Source organism: Micropterus dolomieu, linkage group LG23 (assembly GCF_021292245.1).
Source record: "Micropterus dolomieu isolate WLL.071019.BEF.003 ecotype Adirondacks linkage group LG23, ASM2129224v1, whole genome shotgun sequence".
Taxonomy (NCBI): domain Eukaryota; kingdom Metazoa; phylum Chordata; class Actinopteri; order Centrarchiformes; family Centrarchidae; genus Micropterus; species Micropterus dolomieu.
In genome coordinates this window covers 8,671,867-8,697,032 of record NC_060172.1, presented here as the reverse complement: position 1 = coordinate 8,697,032, position 25,166 = coordinate 8,671,867, and the positions used below count along the sequence as shown (strand labels likewise).

Genomic DNA, 25,166 nt, shown 5'->3' with positions numbered 1-25,166 from the left:
ACTTGTTGACTGAGACTGTTTTACATCACAGCACATCAGGGCCCCGTTTCAGAAAGCGGGATTAGTGAAAATTATGAGTATGTTAAGCCTGCTTTCTGAAACAGGGCCCAGAAAAATTACAAAATTAGAAATGTAAACATGGGAAACACCCGTCAGGCTGATGCTCCTGTCTACAGATTCTCATCCACATCACAACGGACATCTTCATATCTTTCTAAAATATGCTCAGAGAGATTATGACAATGTGTTCAACTATTTTGCATGCAGTTACTTCTGCAATGAACTTCTGCTGTTTTGGGGTGTATAAGCCTATTCAACAGAGAACCAGTGGAATACAGTGTGACATAAGCAATTGATAATGTAGGAAACCGAAGACAATTGTACATAATAATTTGCATAAATGTGTCAACGCATTTGCATTTTGTTCTAAAGAATGAGAAATTGCTTTTATGAGGCGCACAAGTGACAAGACAAGTGAAATTCTGATCTGAGAAATGTATAAAAGCGACTGAAAAAAACGTAATAAGAAGAACACACACACACACACACACACACACACACACAGAAACAGACTCAGACACACACACAAAGTATAAAAGATTAACTAATTAATTAATATTTTGTTTGTTGGAGTATTTCTCTTCCACACGTGGGCAGTGATGTCACACTAAAATTAGATAAAGTTTAGTGCTTAAAGTTTTACCAGAAAATGTTTCAGCTTTTTTTCCATAGCTGCCGTTTTGCACCGTTAAGTGTAGAAATGAATCGCAGGAGAGACACAAAGCCAACCACAGACAACAACACACACAGCCACAACAAGACAGATTAAATTTTGGAACAACTCTCAACATGTTCCCGGCTTTTCTTTGGAAAGAGGCATTTTGAGAATTGCCTGAAATCACTAAATTAGTAATAGTCAAGGCAGGTTGAGGGGAAAATGGGGCCAAAATACAAAGCGAATCACAACACCATCCCAAATTGGATTGTGTGACACATCATATATTGGTGATCATATCTCATAGAATGAGAGCATCAGAATCTGCATCTTCTTACAAAACCTAAGGACCTACTAACGCACTGAACCCCAAACCTTCACCTGAGCTGCCCAGAGGCAACTGGTCAGCTCCCAGGTGTGCATGTGTTTAACAGAGTGTAAAGTGTAAAAGAAAAAGAAAAAAACAGCATGTGTGCCGAGTCAGCAACCCCCTGTAGGTCCCAGAAAAGAGATGGCTGTAGTCTGCACATTTGGGTCTGACTAAAATTGCTGCCAGGAAGTGCTTGTTGAAGCTGGAGTTCCCCAAAGGTAGCAGCAGGCTTGTAGCAGATTGTCTCAAGCTCCTCGTTTCACAGCGTTTTAAGGGGCCCAGATGCCTTACAGCCCCAGCGAGGCTTTGAACGTCAAGTGATCATTACAGTGCTCCAATACTGACACTGTGTGGCCATAAAGAGTACTGCACACCCTTGTTGCATTTCACTCAACAGCTCTGAAACAAACTCCTGCTTTCCTCTTCTACCTCCTCTGTTCCATATCTACCTTTTCCTCTCCTCATCTACCTCCTTGTTTCCATCCCACCTTTTTCTCTCTTACCTTTTCCTTTCCTCCTCTATGTTCTTCTTTTCTCCTGTACATTTACCTTTCCTCCGTTAGATCATAGTTTCTTACGTGCAGAGGTCATTTTACTATCAGGTTTAGGGGTACTAAATTATGGAATAGTTTTTCCCAGCTGGCAACAAACTCCTCCTCATCAAAATGTTACAAAGGATATTTAAAAGCCCTTTTAACTGCTATAACTAATATAGAAATGAACTTACTTTTATACTATGTTCATATTTTTGTTCTTATATTTTATTATTGTTATTGTCATTAAAATTATTTTGTTGATGAGTATATGTATGTATATGTGTATATATATATATATAATTATATATTTTCTGTTATTAGTTTGTCATTACTTTATGTAGTGAAATGTTTTTCTTTTCATAAGCTATTTTTTGTTTAGATTTTACTTTTACTTTTTACATTTTTTTGCCTCTTCCTGCACATTATATAATTTGATAATATTTGTTTTTATTATTTATTATTTGTTATTGTTGTTTTTTGTTTTGTTTATTATTATATTTGTCATTTCTATGTAATTTTAACGGTGCAAATACAAGAAAATCTAAAACAAAAATAATAATATAAAATCTTCTGTTCTTTCTCTACAGTATCTTGTCCTGCACTTTTCTGTCTTATTACCTTGTTGCCTCCTCCTTCCTATCTGCCTGATCCGTTTCATTTCCCCTTAATTGCTTTCCCTACTTCATCTTTTCCTTATCCCTCCACTATTTCCATTCTTTCTCCTCTTTTCTTGAGTTCTCCTTCAGCAGAGGATGTGCATGTCCTTCTGGTCCTCCCCTCTTCCTCACCCTTGGTGTCCTCCTCCTTCCTCCCCCCTCAACCCCCAAAACTCATTGTAGAAAGTAGAGCATCTATTAATTATTAATGAGGGCAGCTCTGTGGTGAAGGGAGGCAGGGAAATAAACTTTTGTGCTCCCTGCTAATTGACAGTAGCCGAGGTTAATGTTAACTAATCAGATTTAACAAATCCTAAATCTTTGTCTCCTAAAAATCTATATTTGTTGTGCTAAAGCTATACTTCTCAATGTAGTCTTGGTGTGTATCTTGTATTATACTGGATTTAAATCTCATTTTTAATGTGTGGCCAACAATTAAAGCCACATGGTGTAAGATTTGAAATGGTTTATATAACATCACTTAATATTTCTAAGTAAGCAGAATTTAGTAAATTCTGGGACCACATTAAACTATTATTGAATCATAATAACATTTCTGGCAATTAGTTACCCAAATCTGATTAATTATATTTACGCATTTGTGATTGATGAGCCACTCATTGCAAAGCCATAGCACAAAGCTACTGCTGCAACATCCTCCACTCGTCTAGTTTCAGACTTTCTGACACAGTATGGAGGCTGCTTGCAGGGATTTGCTCCTCTTCAGGCTCAAGAGCATCAGTGAGGTTCAACGCTGATGTTGGGTGATAAAGTCTGGCTCACACTCGGCGTTGCAGTTCCTCCCAAAGGTGTTTGATGGGGTTGTGTTCAGGGGTCTGTGCAGGCCAGTCAAGTTCTTCCACACCAAACTGAGAAAAAAACGATTTCTTTATGGGGCTGACTTTGTGCATGGGGGCATTGTGATGTTAAAGCAGGAAAGGGTCTTCGCCAAACTACTGGAAATACTGTTGGAAACACACTTTTGTTGTGTGTTGTACTGTATGTGCAGTATGTATTAAGATTTGCCGTCACTGGCACTATACCTCAAACAAGACCCCTGACCAAAAGTCCATCCAACATCTCAAACTATGGATGTCCTGTCTAAACAGAAGCAAATCGTTTCTCTAATTAGTCTTAGGAAAGGTCTGTAGCAGCCTGTTAAACTTAAACATAACACAGTTTTTGTGCTCTTTTACACTTTTTATAGGGAGCTGGACTAAGTCATAGTAGTCACGTGAGAATGATGCAACAATTCAATAATTTGATTGTGTTTAGGCTATGTATTCACATTTGAAAATTGAATTGGCTAAAAAAATATTCCTGACAGTAATAACAAGGTGGGAAGTAGTCACTTGGTACAGTGATTGGCCAGGTGTGCTCAGGTGCGTCGATGGGCGGGATTTCAACAGCTGGCCATAGTCTGCTCTTTACCTTTTCCAAATCTGACCGTGGACTGACACAGGAGCAACTAATACTAAAACTTTAGCCTTGGACTGTTAACGAGTTGGTTGAGTTTTCGAGAACTGTCTAAATTCATGATTGAATCCACGATCATTTTTGAAGGACTTGTGAGCGAGCTGCACGTTGTTTATCTTCTGAACCCCTTCCGACGCGATCATGAACCATGAGGTAGGAAAGTTTATGCCACTCTGCAAATCCGGTTACTGATACTACACTAGCCTCACAGTTGCTTAACAAACACATAGTATTTTCCATTTGTCCTGATCACTGCTGAAACAATCGGTCAATTAGCAATTCTAACTTAGTCAATACTGGCAGTTTTGATGCTTGAGTCATTGTGTAGGCTATAGTCATTTATCGAACACAGATGTCAAATTTGTCCTGTTTCCAACAATATTTTTCAGAAATAAGCCAAAGTAATCAACTGATTGATAATGGAAAAAAAATAAAAACATTATTTGCAGCCCTTGTCATGACTTTTGTGAAAGTCCTGTTGAAGTCTATTTGTGCTTCATGTGACTCAGCTTGTTGTGATTTGGTTTTACACAGGAGCCTTCTACGTGCTTCTATGTTGTGTATCACTTTTTTGCTATAATGTGCTTTAATTAACCTATATCTGGCTTGTAGCAGTGTTTTCATTGGGCCTGTGTTATTGACAGTTCAAAGAACAAACACAACCAACACACTAATACAGGAACTGTGGAGAGTGACATAGCCTACATGTTGGCAGAGGGGTTTGGTAGGGTGCTGTAGTTAGTGTGTAAGCCTTGGTGTGCTTTATAAAGTATGCGTGTGTGTATCCATATGTGTGTTCTCTGGGAGAGAGAAAAAACACATTAAGCTGAAGTTGGATATTAGTGTAAAATCAGTCTCATGTGATGAACCCACTGACAGCTGCTTTACTGTTAGTTGCAGTTATGTTGTTTGCTGCCTGCAATATCTCCAGAATCCCAAATGTACATTTTTAAATGGTGGGGGGGAAGGACTAAAAAAAGGAATATTTGAGTCAGACTTTTGTTCATTTTAACTGTCCAGTTAAGACTTTAATGCTTATAGCAGCAGGAGGTTCTGCTGCTGTTGTGGAAAAGTCCATTGCCTTGGTGATGTTGGGTGGGAATGTGAATAGTGTGGATGGTGATGACGATGATGATGATGATAGTAACGATCAATAAATATCATTATCAAATATTTTTAATATGTTGATCGTTGATCTTGTGGTGACACAGATGTCCAGAATTACAGATATGTCATGTTTTGTTTGTTATTTGTGATGTATATTACACTGAATGTTTATGTTGCTAGGGGATGTTGTTAATAATAGCCAAGGTGCTTTATACTATCTATGGGTGCTGTGTAGCTAAACTTGACACTTGCTTCAGATGACTGGTGTAAGCCATCCTGTGCACATGTTCTATGTGATATTGTATATTTCTCATATTTCTTATGTTGTTGTTTTTTACGCTTGCTGCAGCAGAAATTGCCCACTCCAGACAAATAATACATTGAATTTAATCTTTTTTGATGAACATGTCTGTACATGTCTCATCTAAATTTGTAATTATTTGCAGTTTAGAAAGTTGTGATGGTTCAGCTTGTTAACCAGGTGTGGCAACACAAAGACTGTGGGTTCAAAACCTGTGTGGTTCTTTTAAAAAAAATTAGGCAACAAGTACTCTGTAGTGAAAAATAATCTTTAGTGGCAGTTGGTTGAGTTTATTGTACTTTAAGTAAAATAATTGGTACTGTGCAGAATTTGTAAATTCCTTGAAGAGCATTGTCATCATTTACATTGTAGAAGTGCCAATTTCCCTATTAAACCACAAGAGGGAGCTACAGCCCCACACAAAACGTAAGGCTTTGTATCCTTTGAGCCACAGTTGCAAACTGACTTCCAAGAATGGGAGACCATCTCAAACACCAAACTGATATTTGGACACAACTTCCACATGGATACACCTGGGAAAGTGCCTCTTAGAGAGGATTTACCAATATATTTTTTTAATCTTTCTAAAATTATGTACCAACATGCATAGTAGTAGATTAAATTTTTATCACTGTAAGGCATTTATTTTATATTCTAGACTGTGTAATACATAATCAGTGAGCATATACTTAGACTAAAATACTGGTGCTGTCTTCAAAATAACTGCACTATTGAAATTACACCAGAAATGTAAGTGTGTGTGTGTGTTGCTCTGACTCATCACATGTTTGGCACGCAGAGAAAAGATTCCCACACACTCTCTGCTCTCTGACCAAGAACACTGTGGGAAGAGAAGGAAGTGTGTGCGTGCGTTTGTGTGTGTTTCCAGCCTCCATCTTTAGACACTGAGTCAACCTGCAGGCTTTAGAAAGGACTGAATAGTCCTATTAAAAAAAGAACCACGGAAAAGGTGGTAAGACAATAATTTAAAAGACATGACGCAAAGAAGATACAGCAGAGTGAAGGAAGAGAAAGACAGATGAGAGTAGTAGGAAGTAAAAGGATCAAGGATATCCAGTTCTGGTTTTTCATATTTAGTTTGAGAATTCAGATTACTGGAATAAGCCAACTGTAAATTAGCTTTTTATAAATGATTAAGATTGTTTAATGTTGTTAAACTTTTAATAAATAAAACCTGAGGATGTTTTTTGATTATTGCTGATTCGGTCATGGCTATTTAATTAAAATATAAAAATATTTAAGATAATAAATTAATCAGTGTTCAGAAGTAACACTTCTGAAGTGTACAGCAATTTTCTCTGTTTTCTTGAAAGAAATCTGTTTATTTGCTAAATGCTCAACTATGTTCACCAGCTAGTCTCAATCTATTTCTGTCTGCTGTTTGGTGCTGTGGCCTGTAAAACCAAAACATCGAGCTAAAACATGATTTACATTTATAGCAGGTTTAAATACTAAAAGATCTGTCACTCAGCTGATGCAGTGTGTTTGCGTGGGAGGAAACATGATTTTGGTGTGAACATTCAGCTGATCTCCCAAAACATTTGTCAGTTGTGACTAACAGAGTAAATGTATGTAATAAACAGAACTCTCAGGTATTTTCAGACAAGCCTGTGTGTGTTAGACCGGCGGCGTGTTTGTGTGTGTTTTTGCACTGTGACCTTTCTTTCCTGTGGAAGCAGCGGGCAGTTAGTTATCCAGGGTCCTTGGCGGGCCAGCTGTCAAGGCCTCTGTCCAGCGTTTTCCAGCTCAGACTGTGGGAAAGTGGGAAACCTGGTTCGTCCCACAAGACTCACTAATATCTAACAACGGCCCCCCTTTCTCATCCTGCTTCCTGGACCAAACGGCTAAATATAATGCACCCAGGGCCGTAGATTCCCCGCCCTGTCCCAAAATATAGAGCCAAAATACTGCTTTGACATCAAGCATGTTCTTTCAGAAATTTTACCTCCAAGTCTGTCGTTCTGTCTTTCTCTGATGCTCTATGTTGTGTATCACGTCTGTTACATTGATGACATTACCGCAAGTATTTCATACTTACTAACAACAAGGATTTCCCCATTTATAGTAGATAAATATACCCCTAGATATGACTCAAAAGGCTCTGCTCTTTGAGGGAGATCTCAAAGAATCTGAGGAGCAAAAAAAGATTCTCCTGGGAGAACTAAACGCATATATGAACATTATTTGGGATGTCCAGAGCCAATCGGATTGTTGTTAGGGCTGATCCAGGCATACTGTCATGGCTACACTGCAAGTGCTTTGCTCCAGATGCGAATCTATTAGGAAAATTACAGTGTGTGAATGTGAAAAATCATTAAGTCGCACTGTGAATGACTGTGTTCTGACACCTGGGTTGGCAAATCTAATCATCTAACAGTAACACATCTGTTATCTCTCTTATTAGCAAAGAGCAGTTTACACTCAGCTAGCAGATTCTAATTTTTTGCCAGTGGCTAAGCGAGGCCAGTTAAAATGAAAAGGGCAGGTCATACCACCTGCGGTGAGTAACTTAATAACAGACCAAACTAAAACTTAGCAGCTTGTTTTTTGTGCTCTGTGCAAGATAGTGTCTGTACTAGGGCTGACTCCCAATAGCCGAAGATTTGATGCTTTGATGGGCGGAGCCTGATTCGACTGTCAATCTCGCAGTCGAAGCTTCGCAGCAAAACAAAGGTCATGCCATTTTGGCGATATGGGGGTGCTCAACGTCTCATTTTACACAGAACAACCAGTTTTCTCCCAATAAGTTAATATACAGCCTATTACAAAATACATTTCAACATTTAATGCTGTAAATAAACGAAAAGAAAGAAAAGAATAAAACTTCAAATAAATGTTTTTAAAGTGCGTAAATAAATCCAAAATTGTAATCCTAACCCGGGGTCGTCAGTGCGCATGTGTAGGCGTAGCGTGTATGTGTGGTGGCGGAAGAGGAACACTTGCTGAAGAGACTGAGCCCCGGCTTCACTGGTGTTATGCCGAGTTGTCCGCACCTCGCGGGACATTCGGATAATTTATCACCGTTGATGAACCACACAAAGATTATTTTATCGTTTTTAAATAGCCGGCTATTTGAAATAGACCCGCGAGGAACCACAACGTGCATGCAGTTGTTGGCAGCACGGCATGCACGCAGAGAGAGAGAGAGAGAGAGAGAGAGAGACTGCAGCTTCGCAATCGCCGCGCACAAAAACACACATGATTCGACTATCAGTCAACTATAGGCAGGACTTTACAATTCTGATTCGACTATGTAAATCCTTAGTCGGGCACATCCGTAGTCTGTTTTCAGCCAAAGCCCATTTTTAAATATTTTGTTGTCAAATGACTAGTAGTTACAACATTTTTTTGCAATCTTGCCTCTCAAGATTTCAGAGAGAGAATTGTCCTTGATCAAGACTTCAGTTTCTTGTTAAAAAAAAATTGTGTCACCGGGAGTCACTCCTTTCCATGATGAGTCCTGTCTCATCATAATCAAAATAAGCGCTTTTTGTAGACATAATTTTGACAAGCACAGTTGGCCCAAAAGGAATATGTTGCAGCCACTCCACATCTAATCCAAAGGTTTTTGTACCTACTAGTCATTTCAACACCAAAATATTGAAAATAGGGCCCTAACCAAGGTTTAAAAATACCGAAATTATCCTTTAAAGTCTCCTGCACAGTTTTATATTTTGTCCTCTGTAATTTCAGTTTTTTTTCCCCCTTTTGTGGCTGGATGGATGAATGAATGAATGTATGAATGAATGGCTGGCTGGTTGCATGGTTGGCTGAGTACACGCAGCACTTAACCCCATCGCTGAATACCACACCACCACCATCAGCAGCAGCAGAAGGCCATTACTGTTCAGGAAATATGCTGAATTATTCAATCACTTCCTCTCTGCATTCTCTACAGGATCCACAGTGTCTATTGAAAATCACAGAAAGGGGGTGTGTGTGTGTGTGTGTGTGTGTGTGTGTGTGTGTGTGTTTGTGTTTGTATTGATGACGTGTGCACATGAAGGGTCGGTGTTCATATATGCGCGCGTGTGTGTGTTTTCAGCTCCTGGCCATGACCTACATTAGGTTGCCTGCTTGTGCTTCAGATTTACAAAGATTACAAGAACACTAAAATTGATTGATTCAATTTTTAACTTCTAGTGTCCAGTAACACAAATATATAAATAAATCATATTTTGTTGGTTTGAACTGGTATGAAAAAAATAATCATGCAGATCGTCTACACATCTTGAGGTTATGTCACTGCTACATGGATGTGGCTTTTATGTACAGATATGGTTGACCGTTTGAACATAATCCAAGCTTCTGCAGAATCTGCTAATTTTGATGTGCTTGTCTGGCAATAGGGTTGAGGAAAATATTAGTCTGTACCAAAGAGAGAAAGTTGACTTCAAGCAGCATATTGGAGGAGTCAGAACACATCCAGTGCAAGAATTGTGGTTTAACTCTTTCTGATGCCAAGTTTGCCCTTTTTCTTTCTAGGTATGACATTTTGTGTCCACATCTCTGTCCTCCTACCCCTTGTGTTTTTGGTTTTGTTGAGGTCTTCTTTCTCAACAAACCATAGCACATTTTTGTATTTCTCTCACTTTTCCAAATAAAACCAACTAAAGGAGTCTCAAATGTGACTTTTTATAAAGTGGGTGGGAACATCTTTGTTTGGTTTATCTAGTCCTTGAACACAGCTGCATCTCTGACCGCATGCCGACTTCTCATGGGTCAGCATCAAACGAGATATACGAAGATGGTGACATATAAATGCAGCTGGACATATTGACATGAACCAGCTCTGGGCCATACAGAGCATGTGTTAAGTGGACTGCTGCACAGTCAGCCTGTAAAATTTGAAATTAACTGAACAAAAATATGACGCCATGAGCAAAAACAAAATCTGCTTTGAATCAGCTTGGACAATTTTCTGCAGAACTGAGGAAATTGTTTGCTAATTCCTCTCAACTCCTCTACTTCCACATATCATAATTTACATGAAATATCTGAATGTGAACGCAGCTATTGTGAGTTGCTAGAGTGAAGAAAAAGTGAAGACAGGCCAGGGGATGGAAGAATTAGAGTGGGAGGCAGGGATGGATGTGAATTCCAGAGGGCAGGGAGAGGAGTTTTGTCATCCCAGAAGCAGAAACAGGAAGTGAGTTAAAACCTCTCTCCTGACATTTTGACCCTTGCAGATAACATTCCCACCCTCCCCCATCCCTGCAGCTGTGTGAAGCCCTCCCTGGCTCCCTAAATCTTTCTCTCTCTCCTACTTGTTTCCTGTACCCAAGTCCAACTCCATGAATCTTCCCTGCTCACTGACTCCTTTAACAGTGTTTGTTTGTCTTAGCATCTTTAGGCCTATGTGAAGTTTCATTCATATATATATATATATATATATATATGGGGGAGGGTGGGAAGTAGCTTCTATCGGCCGATAATATCTGCAAAACGATAAATTGATCGGGCTCTAATTTTTGGATATTTGACGATGATCAGCGATGTACACTGTTTACAAGGTACACCTAGCTGCTTTATCCTGGAAGGTTTTTCTAATATTTAGTCTACCCTCACTGAATCTGGTACAGTGCAAGAAAATGTTGTCTTGCACAACTACGTCACTACGACCTCCATGTCTTCATCCTATCCTCCCTTCCACCCACGTGAATCTCAACTTCCTATTTGGACACACACACACACTAGGGATGGGTATCACTACTCGATACCTTTATGGGATCGACCGAAACGGCCCAGTATTAAGTAGTATTACAGCCAAACACGCAAGGAACACATCGAAAGAAAGAGAAGAGTACACCTTTTTTCCTCATGTGCCTGCACCACAAAACTACAGACCTGTAAGAGTCCATGAGTGATTTTAACAGCTGCTCGCCTTCGGGTGCGGTCTCAGGCATGTTCTTCACTGTTGCCAGTTTATCACCACAAGCTTGGCTTTCCGTTGGTTTCAACTTCTGGTATCATTTAACACTTCTCTGTACATTTTTATTTGCTATTCACATAACTTGTCACTGATCGATTGCACTTAAATCATTATTTAAACGCCTTTGTGGCGCAGCAGTGATCAGCTGATTTTTTACTCACGGAGCCTCCGGCTGCAACTGCTTCAGGTGTAGTTGGTGTGATCGGCTGGACGTGCTGCCTCTCTTTTCTTCTCTTTGTGTCTTTAGAGACTTGTTTAACAGACTCTTTACTCGTTTTATACTTGTGACTTGTGTGTCGTTTTTGGAAGTTTGCAACTCAACAATAAAGGAAAATGTCTTTGTGGAGATCTTTCAATTCAGTTTATTGATCAAAAGTTAACAAAATAATTTTACGTTGTTTACTATCAACACACGTATCAAAAAATTACCTTAAATTTGTTTCCCACAACTTATTTGGTCACTAAACTATTTCATTCCTCCTCTCTCATTCAAGAGCTGTAGCCTAGTCTTTGCCCATACACAGGTGCTGGTCATATATTAGAATATCATCAAAAAGCTGATTTATTTCAGTAATTCCATTCAAAAAGTGAAACTTGGATAATCTATTCATTCATTACACACAGACTGATATATTTCAAATGTTCATTTCATTTAATTGTGATGATTAAAACTGACAACTAATGAAATTCCCAAATTCAGTATATTAGAATATTACTTAAGACCAATACAAAAAAAGGATTTTTAGAATAGCCAACTAAAAAGTATGAACATGAAAAGTATAAGCATGTACAGCACTCAATACTTAGTTGGGGCTCCTTTTGCCTGAATTACTGCAGCAGTGCGGCGTGGCATGGAGTCCATCAGTCTGTGGCACTGCTCAGGTGTTATGAGAGCCCAGGTTGCTCTGATAGTGGCCTTCAGCTCTTCTGCATTGTTGGGTCTGGCGTATCGCATCTTCCTCTTCACAATACCCCATAGATTTTCTATAGGGTTAAGGTCAGGCGAGTTTGCTGGCCAATTAAGAACAGGGATACCATGGTCCTTAAACCAGGTACTGGTAGCTTTGGCACTGTGTGCAGGTGCCAAGTCCTGTTGGAAAATGAAATCTGCATCTCCATAAAGTTGGTCAGCAGCAGGAAGCATGAAGTGCTCTAAAACTTCCTGGTAGACGGCTGCGTTGACCTTGGACCTCAGAAAACACAGTGGACCTACAGCAGCAGATGACATGGCACCCCAAACCATCACTGACTGTGGAAACTGTACACTGGACTTCAAGCAACGTGGATTCTGTGCCTCTCCTCTCTTCCTCCAGACTCTGGGACCTTGCTTTCCAAAAGGAAATGCAAAATTTACTTTCATCAGAGAACATAATTTTGGACCACTCAGCAGCAGTCCAGTCCTTTTTGTCTTTAGCCCAGACGAGACGCTTCTGACGCTGTGTCTTGTTCAAGAGTGGCTTGACACAAGGAATGCGACAGCTGAAACCCATGTCTTGCATACGTCTGTGCGTGGTGGTTCTTGAAGCACTGACTCCAGCTGCACTCCACTCTTTGTGAATCTCCCCCACATTTTAGAATGGGTTTTGTTTCACAATCCTCTCCAGGGTGCGGTTATCCCTATTGCTTGTACACTTTTTTTCTACCACATCTTTTCCTTCCCTTTACCTCTGTATTAATGTGCTTGGACACAGAGCTCTGTGAACAGCCAGCCTCTTTAGCAATGACCTTTTGTGTCTTGCCCTCCTTGTGCAAGGTGTCAGTGGTCGTCTTTTGGACAGCTGTCAAGTCAGCAGTCTTCCCCGTGATTGTGTAGCCTACAGAACTAGACTGACAGACCATTTTAAAGACCTTTTGCAGGTGTTTTGAGTTAATTAGCTGATTAGTGTGTGGCACCAGGTGTTTTCAATATTGAACCTTTTCACAATATTCTAATTTTCAGAGATACTGATTTTGGGGTTTTCATTAGTTGTCAGTTATAATCATCAAAATAAAAGGAATGAACACTTGAAATATATCAGTCTGTGTGGAATGAATGTATACATTATACAAGTTTCACTTTTTGAATGGAATTACTGAAATAAATCAACTTTTTGATGATATTCTAATTATATGACCAGCACCTGTAATACTACCAGTGAGGATGAACTAATTAGGATGAGGAGTGATCTGATACATTTTTCCAATACTTTTATGTAACAGTTATTTGCTTCAACAGGTGGCATTCTATGCAAGGTATCAAATGAAGTACTCTATTGGTATTGGTATCACTTTAAGGGTACTAGTTTTGGTACTGGTATCGTAAAATTTTAAATGATAACCAACCCTAACACACATTTTATGATGATTACTAACTCAAAGTTGAATTTACTTCCCACAACATCACCAATTTTCACTGTAATTATGTGTATGTGAGGTTGCAAAGAGTCAACAATCGTTCACCCTGCTGAAGTGTCCTTGAGCAAGACAACAATCTCCTCTCACCTCCTGGACTGCTGCCCTGGAGCCAACCCTGACCTCTGACCTTCTTTCGTTTGTGTTACTGTGTTTTTTGTTTTTTTTTTACTTGGCCATTGACAGCTATAAACTATAGCGATGAGTGCATGTGAGGCTGATCTCGCGTCACTCAGTGACCGTCCTGGGTTTAGCATTAGAACTCCAGTATCGTCTGTGTAAACACAGAAGAATAGTTTTTGAAGTGATTGACAGCTGCATGGGTGTTTGACGGACAGGCGGCTTTGTCCCTGAGGGGCTGACTCTGATCCCAGGGCGCACCAAGACAGTGCCTGTATAGAAACAACAAGGGCCGCAGTGAGGATGCACAAGTCGGGCTGAGGGTGGGGGGCGGCTCCTCACCTCTGGACACCCACTGACACACAACAGCGGGGTCAGATGTTATAGCTGGACGTGGAATCACTCATCAGCCTGTTTCATCACTAAAGAGAGCTATAAGTAAATGAAAACTACACTTGTTTGTGCCCTGTTTAAGCACATAAAAGATAAATATAAGGTCTCCATCTTCACTTCAGGAGATATTTGAGGAGACAATGAGGAGGCAGGGTCAAAAAATCATGTGATTCAAAACACATCCTGCATAAAGAGTATGAATAAATCCCTTCGGAATTGGTATATGCAGGCTGAATTTCTTAAATTAAGTAATAAATAAAATCAAGTAACAATCTGTAAATATAGTATGGTGCAATATCTACCATTATGGCTGGTGTGGTTGAACCTATAACTGTTGGGTATTATCCTCCGGTATAAGTCCTTTATAGGCAAGTCATGCCACTCGGCAGCCATATGGCAAAGCCTCCGGGTAGCTACTTCGGACTAACAAGACCAGGGGCCGTATTACAGAAAGTTCCAATCTTAAGTCTTAAATTAAAATAGGAAGAGTCTAAAATAGGATTTTTCCCAATTTGGTATTACAGAAGCAAATCCTAACTTAAATTAGGAAAGGAACATTGACTTAGGAACTGATAATCTCTAATGGCCCCAGGCTCCTATCTGAATGAATGGGGAGAGAGCCAGAACTGCAGTTTTACTGGTCACATTACCGGGACATAAAAACTACATGACAAGAATCGGCAGTAAAATCGAATATAAAATGGCTGAAAAAGTTTGACAACTTTGCCCCAAAATAAGGTTGAAAAAGTGTTTTTCCTGACCAGTTACTGCTCATGCATCACTAATACCATGCAAGTGCAGTAGTGGAACCACAAGATTGGCTGAAATATGTTTCCCACTTTGGCTGTTTAAAAGCAGATGATTGGCTTTCTAGCAGGAGGGGCAGGATAACAACCATCTTTGGCGTTACGGGTTTTCCCCATAGAGTTGTATTGAGGATGTGATTGAGTGGCGCGTCTCCTCAATAAAACGTCTCTGGGATTCGTATCTAAGTGTTAATGTGATTGCACTATTATCGTATGTATAGAAGGCCGTTAAATTTTATTACACTGATATGTGTAATGTGACTGTATATGTTGTAATCTGTTAAATGTTAATGTTAAGTGCGGTTGTTGTGATGGCTATGTGATGCCAGACGCTGTGGTTTCTTGAATGCCCAAGACGAAATTCTCCCAAGGGAGACAATAAAGGCTAATCCTCCTAAGATATAACATTCAGCCAGATATATGTTCTCAACATGTCAGTTTGGCACTGTTACCCGTATGTTTTAATATGGACTTTTATTATTATTATTATTATAGCAAACTATGACCAAAACTGTCTATTGTAAACATACAGTACATCACAGTTGACAGACTCCCAGATTTAACTTTAACCTACAATACTTGCCGTAGTTGTGAGCGCACAGTCTCCTGCTAATAAGGTGTTATTACTGTTGTTTCGGATGCACACACGTTCAGTTTTACCATCTGATTTAATTAATAAGCCCAAAACTTTATATTACCTGAAGGTTAAGTGACTAAACAGTTGTGACTTAATTTAAAACCAAACCAGTCTATGTCTGAGTTAGTTCCAGTAAAAATAAAAAAGTCTGTATACTGTATACTGTGTCCATAGCACTGTGTATCAAACTATTAAGTTTCAAGTAGGTGTTGAAAGCCTTGTCAGATTTGTGAGCTTACATATAGCAGTGGAATTGAACTAGCAGCCTTATGTGTGCAGGGTCAACTGTCAGGCTACCAGATCAGCACTCGCATATCAGAGCCCAGAGCAGGTGAATGGGTTTGGTAAAAGCTTGTGGAGGGAAAAGTCCATGCATTATTGATTTTTCTCTATCACACTTTAACACACACACATTTCCGTGTGTGTGTGTGTGTGTGTGTGTGTGTGTGTGTGCGTTCAGAGAGGAAGTGTGTAAGGGTGGAATATACTAAAAGCTCTGATTTAATGTACTTTGATTTGAGATGATGAACAGAAATGTTGTGCTATTTTTTTTTTTTTTTCTCCAAGGCTGCACGTACATATAAACACGCACGCACGCACACACATCTGTATCCACTGCTCTGGGAAGCCATTAGTGTGACCCAGGCTTGATTACTTATTTATGGGCCCAACAGAATAAAGTGAGGGAAGTGGAGTACCAGGGGGCCTCATTTATAAAACTGTTGTTTGACATCACCTAGATCTCACCACAGTTAATTTTATCATTTCCAACAATGTCAGCAAAAAAAAGACAGTTGAGTTATACCCATAGCATTCAAAATGGTTAATTACTAGTGATCTATTGGAGGTTGGATGTTTTAATTGGGGATTGATTTTATTAAGCCTGTCATGGGTGGGAGGAGTTATTTCAGGTGTCTTTTGTTCTGGAAGTAAAAGTTCTGTAAATTTTTTGACTGACAGTTGGAACACTTTATATCAAAACATCAGTACACACAAAAAAAAGATGAGAACTGTCAAGGTACAAGTCTATGGGCATCCAGTTACTGAGCTGAAAGTCTGTTGTGTGTTCTGCTAATGATGAAGCTAAAGATTACGCCTCGTAGAAGATTTAGCAGCTGTTCACTTTTAGATTCTGCAGCTAAAAACATTACCTCAGGCTGTGAAAGCATTTTCACCATAGGCCGATATTGTAAAAGAAACTGATACTAATGCGGAGATACTAATGTGCACTTGCAATGGAGAGAAGTTTTTTGGCGCATGCCCTGCGTGAGCAATTTTCATTTTGATTAAAAGGTGCCATCTTGGAGTCTGGTATGGACTTAACATAATATATCCATGATTTTCGTGTGCCGGCTATGCCAGCTTTCATGACAGTGTTGGGCAGTTATGCACTACTTAGTAACTTGTTTCAGGGATTACTTTTTTCAGTAACAAGTAGTGTAAGGGATTAGAATTTAACATTCAGTTATTTATTACTGTCACAAATACCACTAACTTCAACAATTAACAACACTCTGTGTTCAGTGTACAGTCTGCTACAGAACGTTAGCTTGGTGCATTAGCATCTAAAAAAAGAGAAGAAATGAGCGAGAAGAAACAAGCTTCCCTTTAAATCTGACTATATGACTTGTGGGCGTCGAAGCTCTGGAGCTAGTTTAAAGGCATCTTTGACAAAGGTAGACAGAGTAACAAAGGTAATATAGCTTTTCATTACTTTTTCATTTCAGTAATAAATAATGTAATTACTTTTTCTTGCAACTTGCGCAACGCTGGTCACAGAGGTGTGAAATACTGTCCTGCTCTCTGTTAAAACACTGTGGCAGAGCTTCATGAAGACAGTTTGTTGTGCCCACTTTCACTCCTTCTATGTAGTAAATATCGAGTCGGAAGATAATCAAAGTCACTTTGAGAGGTGGGCAAAAAATAAAGCTGATTGGAACATCCCCATAATAACAGAACCTACGTCAATGTCCAAATAATATAGAAATGTCACTATCCATTCAATTTAAGTGTCACTTTAGTCATAAGCTGGAGCAATTGCACGTAAAATCATTCAGTCAGTCACAAAGTACACATTTGTTCCGTTTGGAAACTCTGTTTTATTAGTTCATCTTTAGCCAGGAGGGTAGCAGCAGCCACACCACACCAAGAGGAACAAATAAACAAAATCAAAAGACAAATAACAACAACATCGGTGCTCTTCATCTCATCTGACCACTGTAAAATAAATACTTCAATCATCAACACCATTGTTGCAACCATTTAAATAAATATCCATTTAGCAATATCAGCAGTGAAAAAGAAAGTGTGAAATGCATATTGTTCCATATATAATATATTGATTTTAGACAGATTTCTATATATATTTGTTCCATATACTCTCCTTAAATTCTTTTACAACATACACAATGCCAATTTGTACCAAAAGCAATGCTTGCTAAGACACGAGGAGAAGTTTTGTGGTTACAGTGGCAGCCTGCGTACGTACAGCATCAGACAGGTTCCTGACGTGAGCTCCTGTCCTGAGGGAGGAATGTCAGAAAGGTTTGGGAAATCTTGGAAGTAAAAGATTTATATATTGGAACGCTTTATTTGTACATACAGATACACACATCGCAGTCAGCAGAAGTGAGTTATAGAAGTTGCACACCAGTAATAAGTGTAGTTTTTGACTATTCCAAGAGATAAATACCCAAAACAACCCCAAAATGTATTTTTAAAAGGTGTTGAAATCTCACAAGTGCTGTAATTGTAATGACTGTCCTTCATTTCCCATTAAATCCTGTTTAGATTCGTCCTTTTCATTTATTGATGCCAAATGTGACTCTCTACTGCCATCGTTGATCTAACAAAAACAAAATATCTGAAGAGACATTAGATATATACAGCATAATACAGTTTGACTGCTTAAACATGAACTCTGACAAAATCATTTGAAATCTGACTCATTTAAAATGAGAATTATTGAAGGTTGATTTGCCTTGTACCCCACAATACTTGCGTGTATCTGTAGTACAAACAAAACATCATACTAAAGAGGTTGCGATTAAACCACGGTCACTGTAAATATAGCTCAGATAAAAAAAAAACAATCCAGGTACAAGTAAATGTTCCTCAAATCATCACTCCAAGCACCAAGATCTGACTGAAGTTATCCAGCCAATTTAGAGAAGACAGTATGTGGGGGGGCATGTGTGTGTGTGTGGAGAACCCATCTGAGGCTGTGACCACAGTAATGCAGTTAAATTTGAAAACAAAGTTTCCGTCTTGAAAGTTTTCTGTTCACATTATTGTTCTCAAGAACCACAACAATAAGAAAGTGTTTGTTTCTTTTATCAGGCAGACAAGTTGAACCAGCAGAGTCTGCACATGGCCGCCAAGTGGTTTTCTGCTGCTTTTGAAGCATTGTTTGTCATTCACAGAGCATGCATGCAGGATAGAATGTGCCAGCAATTTATCAAAAATGTCTCCCATGACAAGCATACATCAGCGTTTTCAAAAAGCTCAGTTTATCCTTTTGTCTATACTACCACATGGAACTGGCAATTTTTTCCACTTGTTCTGCTTTGGGTGGTTGAAAACACTTCTTACTATGGATGAAAAGTGAACATATGGGGGAAAAATTGTTTTCAGATTCATTAGCATGTCAATCTAAGTAATTTCCATTAATAGGTGTCAATTACATAGATTATGATTTTTGGTTGCCAATAATTCTAATAATGATAATAATAATGTCATAGATTACACTAAAAATGGTGCAACATTAAAAAAGCGGGGAAAGCCATGTTTGAATTGAGTGTGGTCCTCCATAGTTGCCAATCTATCAAAGTGAAATAAGTGATGGGCACAGAAATATTTGGGGCAACATCCACACATCCTGAAAGCAAACAGCAGTAATGCATTTAATTCATTGTTTTTTTTTTTTTAACATTCTTCACTAAATCATACTTATTGTTTTACTTGTTTATGATCTTCTGATGAAACATAAACCATAAAACATTAATTGAATACAACATTTATGTTTCGGTATTGGGAGTCTACATTTGAATGAATGCCAACTTATCTTTCTTTGACATTTTGCTTTATCTTTTTTTTTTTTCCTTCACTTTATCAATTTGTAGAGTAGTTCTGTCAACTTACAAACCCTATTTAAGCCTTAAGGCCTCAGTATGCTTCAAACGTTGTTGGTATAACTTGTTGTCCAACCACATCTACAGGCAAAAGTGTCCACACCAAGTGGAACGGTATACATCAGGACAAATCACAAAATTAACTCACACAACCTCTAAATTTGGCCATAAGAAAAGGGGTTTAAGGTGCTGCTAGACTAAAGTTTGATTTATACTTCTGCGTCGAGTCTTTGTCGTAGCCTACAGCGTAAGCTAGCCGTGCATTTACACTTGTGCATTGGTGTCTGCGTCGTTCTACATCGTGTTCTACAAAACGCTAGTTTGTGATGTAGCCACTGTGTTGACTTTTACCGGCCGAAACGGCTAACTTCAAGTTTAGCCCTCCGCTAACTTGAATAGTAGTTAAATGATAATCGTGCGGCTATTGTAGACTTTTAGTTTGAAATGTAATCAACTGAATGGATCACATTTTGATAGTGAAATGAGTCATTTCACGTGGGTTGTGAACACCATCCATGTTACAGCCGCTGGATTGGCCGCTAGTAAAATTTACTTCAAAGCACGCAGCACTTCCTGTCGGCTTGGAAGAAATGCAAGGCTACCCGGCAGACCAATCACAGTTCTCACGCTCCATGTCGCTCTTACATGTAGTTACATTTTTGGAGAGGTGCGCATCAGGCTACGCCTAGACTACACTGCAGATTCAACGCAGAAGTGTAAATCAAGCTTAACTGACAAGCACTTCCTTTAAAGCATACTAAGGCCTTCATTTTAAAGTGTGTCAAACTATTCTATGTCGCAAAAACTGCAATAACTCTACTTCATGCTACAGCTGCACTGATGTCACTCATCTGAGAAGAATTGTTGTACACATAATAATTTTGTTTGCTTTCAGGCCAGCAGAAAGAACAGGGAAGAACAGAACTTAGTTTTTGATGTATTTGATCTCAGAAATGTTAATCAAAAAGGTACAAAATCAAGCAATACTAAGGGACATGGTAATGAACTGATGATACAGCAAGTCCTTGTTCAGTGTTTGCTGTTAGAGTTGCCCCAAAAGATCCTGAATTGATCACAAGTGGACAGTAAATAAGTAAATATTCACTATAATGGAAAACAGCCCTAATAATATAAATCTCATAAATAAAAATAAAGCAGAATGTAAATATATACAGTTAATAGCCCATATTTACATATAAAAATATAGCAAAGTAACATTTAACAAATCAGGTCTGTGTGTAGGTAACTCACCCTGACACACACACACACACAGAAAAGCCTATATGCATCCAAACATGAACACACACGCATACACACGCTTAAAACCCTGACATGCATACGCACAAGCATACGCACAAGCACACACCCAACGCTGTATGTGGTGTTTTTTTATCTGCTTTGAATCCTTCCCTCTTAGAAGAGCCATGCACTGTTGTTGTATTTACGTTACCTGAAGTGCTGATTAAGTTCAGTAGAAGCATTGAAAGTCATGTCCACCCAAAAAAAAAAAAGAGCATTCATGGTCTCCATCTGACTTAATGGCAACATCGACATCCTCTGTTTCCTTTCCTTCATCCGACCTCTCTTCTTTCTCTTCCTTCCCAGGATCCCTCTCTCCCCTTCAGCTGTCCATCTGCCAAACGCCACAACTCTACTCATCCTGTCCCCTCACTACCCCCCCTCCCCCCACGCTCCATTCTTCTCCAGCCCATTAAGAGCTATCATGAAGCTAATTGCCAGTTTGATCAACTCTCTATGGACTAGGAACTGGAAGCTTTTAGCCCTCTGAGCGTAAGAGGAGAGACGGACGAGGCAGGAGGGATATAAGGGTGTGGGGGGGGGAATACGCCTCATGTCAGCTGGCTATCCCTTGTTGGATTAGTTGTAATTGCTTTTCTTCGTATGCTGTGGTAATTTCAAAATGGAGAATAAGAGGAGGAAAACAGATTTTTATCTTTCTGTGTCGCTTACTAGACGATTTTCTGTGCTGTGAGCAACAAGTTGCACAGCGCTGTGGCAGAGGGCATCCGATATAGACCGGCCTAAGCCTCATCAAGCTCATAACGGCCTTATAGTATCTTCCACGCTTGAGCTTCTGAGAAGGGGTGGGGTTAACCCTGACAGACTGCTGGGATATTCAAAGGTCATTTAAGCTGCATAACTCAATTTTTCGAGTGGCCAACTAGCCGAGTGTTGTGCAAACCTTGATCTCCAGGGTAATTGGATTGTTTCGATTTGTTGGTGAGGCAAATGCATAGCTTTACTTTTTTGGTTTTAGAGGTTTGAAAGTCTTCTGGACAACCCCTAACACCCGAGACGTAAAAGCTTGGTTTTTAATACTAAAAAGCTTAGTGATTTACATTTCAGTGGACTGGCTTGTCTAGTCTTTTCATTTTTAATCTGTTTAATTTTTTCTCCTACTTAGTTAGTAGCTATTTAGCCTTAAGATGTTTTGTGAATATGGCCAATGGATAAAAAAAATTTGTTTAAAAATGTGCTGAAAAACTGCCTGAATGCGAGTGACACGCAAAGATGAGACGATGATGATGAAGATTTGAAGATGAGAGGAGAGTGTATTAGGTGTGGCAGAAGAGGAAGAGAGAAGGATGGAGGTGGGGGGCAGTGTAGGAGGTCGGTCAGAGGAGGGTGGTTGGCGACAGACTGACTTCTGGAGGAAACCTGACCAGACCCTCAGAGCTCCACTGAAGCAGCGCTGCTAAAAATAAGACAAGGGAGGATTCTTCTGCTGACAAAATAACATACACACAGGCTCTACATACACATTTTGTTGAACAGTAGGAGGACACAGACGTGCACACGCACGCTGCCTAGTCACAATGGATGCACCCTCCTTCTGATTAAATAACCTCTCATTCAACTCTAGACTGCTGGGGAAAACATTGTCAATCTACCTCACAGTGCTTTTCCTTTACAAATGAGCTTAATAGCTTTGAAATTCACGCAGTTTGTACAGTGCATGGTCCCTTTTTTGGTGTCAAACTGTTACAGGTGTGTTACAAGTGTCTTTGTTCTCACTTTATGCCTCAGTGCTTTGCTCAGAGTCTGAGTCTGATATTGACCGCAGCACAGCGTTGGTTTCTTCATTAATACATCTTGAACCTTTTGTGGAGGTTTCTGAATGTAATTGTGGTCTAAGGCTTCAATCGCCCATACTTCTTCTGATTATCTCTTTCTAGAGGACAGAAACAAGGCTGGCATTGGCCATAAACATCGCCACAGGCATCTTTCCTTCCTGATTTGGTCCATCGCCCGTTTCTGTGCTCTGTGCCTTTTCTTTGCAAAGGGTGGGGAGGAAGGAGGTTCAACAATAAATAAATAGATTTTAACACGTCCAGATTACATCACAGAATGCAAGACAGAAGAGATTTCTGTCTGGAAGTCTTGGTTAAGGTTGAAGGGCAGTCCAGCAAGCACGGCAGCTTCTTCTTCTTCAGGATGAGTTTTTGTTTTTAGGCATGAAGTCTCCAATATGAACAGGCACAGTAAAGCTTTGGTCCCTCCTGAGCTGGAGAAGAAGTAAATTCAAGGTACATTAGGTGAGCAACACTTAACAATTGGTTGGTTGGCTTGTCATATGTAAAGGTGGGTCACAATGGCATTGTCATCACAATGTCGGCTGTGGCACTGTTGGCGACAGCGTAGCTTTGGCGGCAGCTGAGGGGAAATGGATTTACCTGGCCCCCATCCAGGCCTGTCATAACGGCTTCTCCAGGGCCTTGCTACGGAGTGAGGGATGACCAGGGTTGGGGTTAGAGGCGGAAATCTTGCGGCACACCGTGTTCGTGTTGCTGCATCTGCAGCCGGGGCGCGTGGATCGGTCATGGGCACACTGGCACAGGGCAAGGCACAGCCTGGCAGGGGGGTAGCAGCAGAGGCAGGGCAGGCAGAGTGCCAGCAGCCCCATGGTGCCCCAGCGGGCACAGGCATGGGCTGGAGCACAGGAGCACGGCCGGTCAGCACAGTTATCCTCGTCATCCTGGGCAGAGCAGTGGTAGAACAGGCCTTTAACACAGCACAAGCAGGTGCCGTATTCCACTGCGCTTTCGGCAGAGCACAGACAGCGCTGTCCACAGGCCCAACAGGAAGGCAGGCGACGGGGAGCGCAGCACTCTTGGCACTTACAGCGACCACACCGCTCGCAGATGAACAAATGACGGCTGAGCTCAGCCTCGTCCTCTGTGAGGCCTTTACCTAAGGAAGCATCAGGCTTGAGTTCTCCTTTAGGCTGAGAACGGACCACCGAACTTAGGCCAGAGTGTGATGGTGTCAAACCTGCAAGTAACCGCTGGTCTGAGTTGGCGCTGGTCCGAGACATGGAAGAGCTTATGGTACTGGAACGGCTCAGGTGGGACAGATGAGCGTGCTGCTGCTGACTTTGGCTGCGGGGCAGGGCTGAGTGGAAGGAAGGCTGGGGGTGGTGGGAGTATACTCCATGAGGGTAACGGTCATCATGGGCATAGAAAAATCCGGACTGGGTTGCCGGTTCCAGTGCCACGGGCCTGTCCACATAGTCATTGTTGGCCCGGATGGCACGTATCTGGTCGAGTGACAGCACTGGGACCTGCTGGAGATCCAGCCCATCCGGCTCCATCCTGAAGGAATGAGCAGGGTCCATCCTGGTAAACCAGGCTGGGTGGTAGCAGGGCTGCAGGCCGGGGCTGGGGCAAGATGCTCCCAACGCTCACGGCACATCAGATAAACCTGCAAACACATAGAGAAAGAAAGCAATAGTGGTTAGTGATGTTGAATTGAACTTCCAACATCAAATTCCAGATCATCAAATTCAGACAAGCCTGTTATTATATAGACACAGGTTTTATTAAATTTATTGCAACTAGCTCAGCGAGGGCAGAGTACTCTTTCAAACCTTTCAGTTACAAGCCTTTTTATGTCATTGTAAGGTTACAGCATTGAGGGGATTTGGGGTAAATTCCCTCAATAGATTCCAGACCTAGCGCTCTTACATTTATAACCGTGTATGCCACAGATATAGTTTTGAACATCATTGTTATAAATAATTATCACCACAATTCATCATTGACTATCATCATTTTTATCAGTTAATTTTCTGTCAGTTAATAAATCAACTAATCATTTCAGCGCTATATGAATGATCCATCTATCCTAGACGGGAGTTTTGCTTTCTTTTACTTTAAAGTTAAAATCTGGAACCTTTTCTTATAAAGGTGTGTGCATTTATGTATCTACTCTTAATTAAATCGGTTCTAAACACATACTGTGGTGTGCAGGAACTGATGCCAGAAACAAACTGACTTTTGTTTCTGGTCTGTAAACAGAAAAAGATTTGCGAAGTGAGCATGGGAACCAAAGCCGCAATGGCTACAGTACCTCCTACAGAAAGTCAAACTGCATTAGCTAAAAAACCCAAGGAAGAAATCATAGTCCAGCCCAGTGTTTGATTGACAGATGTGCTCTGAGAATAACGCACACAAATGCTGTACGCAACAGTATTACTTTTCCTCAGATAAGTGGAAAAAAACAAATCAAAACTTTGCAAAAGTGGAAAATAGGGCTCTGAAAGTTAGAAATCATA

At 40.2% G+C, this 25,166-nt stretch overlaps 1 protein-coding gene and 1 long non-coding RNA gene across 2 annotated transcripts in view; one reads left to right on the top strand and one right to left on the bottom strand.

The window, feature by feature from the left end:
- Positions 1–3,662: 3,662 nt before the first annotated feature.
- The window catches only part of LOC123962772, an 82,916-nt gene continuing 61,412 nt past the window's right edge, over positions 3,663–25,166 (top strand). The window contains exon 1 of the long non-coding RNA XR_006823062.1: positions 3,663–3,906. This is a non-coding gene — a long non-coding RNA (uncharacterized LOC123962772). The remainder of the gene's footprint in view (positions 3,907–25,166) is intronic.
- The window catches only part of LOC123962771 (protein sprouty homolog 3), a 43,769-nt gene continuing 36,135 nt past the window's right edge, over positions 17,533–25,166 (bottom strand). Inside the window, exon 2 of the mRNA XM_046039094.1 lies at positions 17,533–24,313. Coding sequence (XP_045895050.1) covers positions 23,307–24,227 — 921 coding nt within the window. The 5' untranslated portion in view covers positions 24,228–24,313 and the 3' untranslated portion in view covers positions 17,533–23,306. The remainder of the gene's footprint in view (positions 24,314–25,166) is intronic.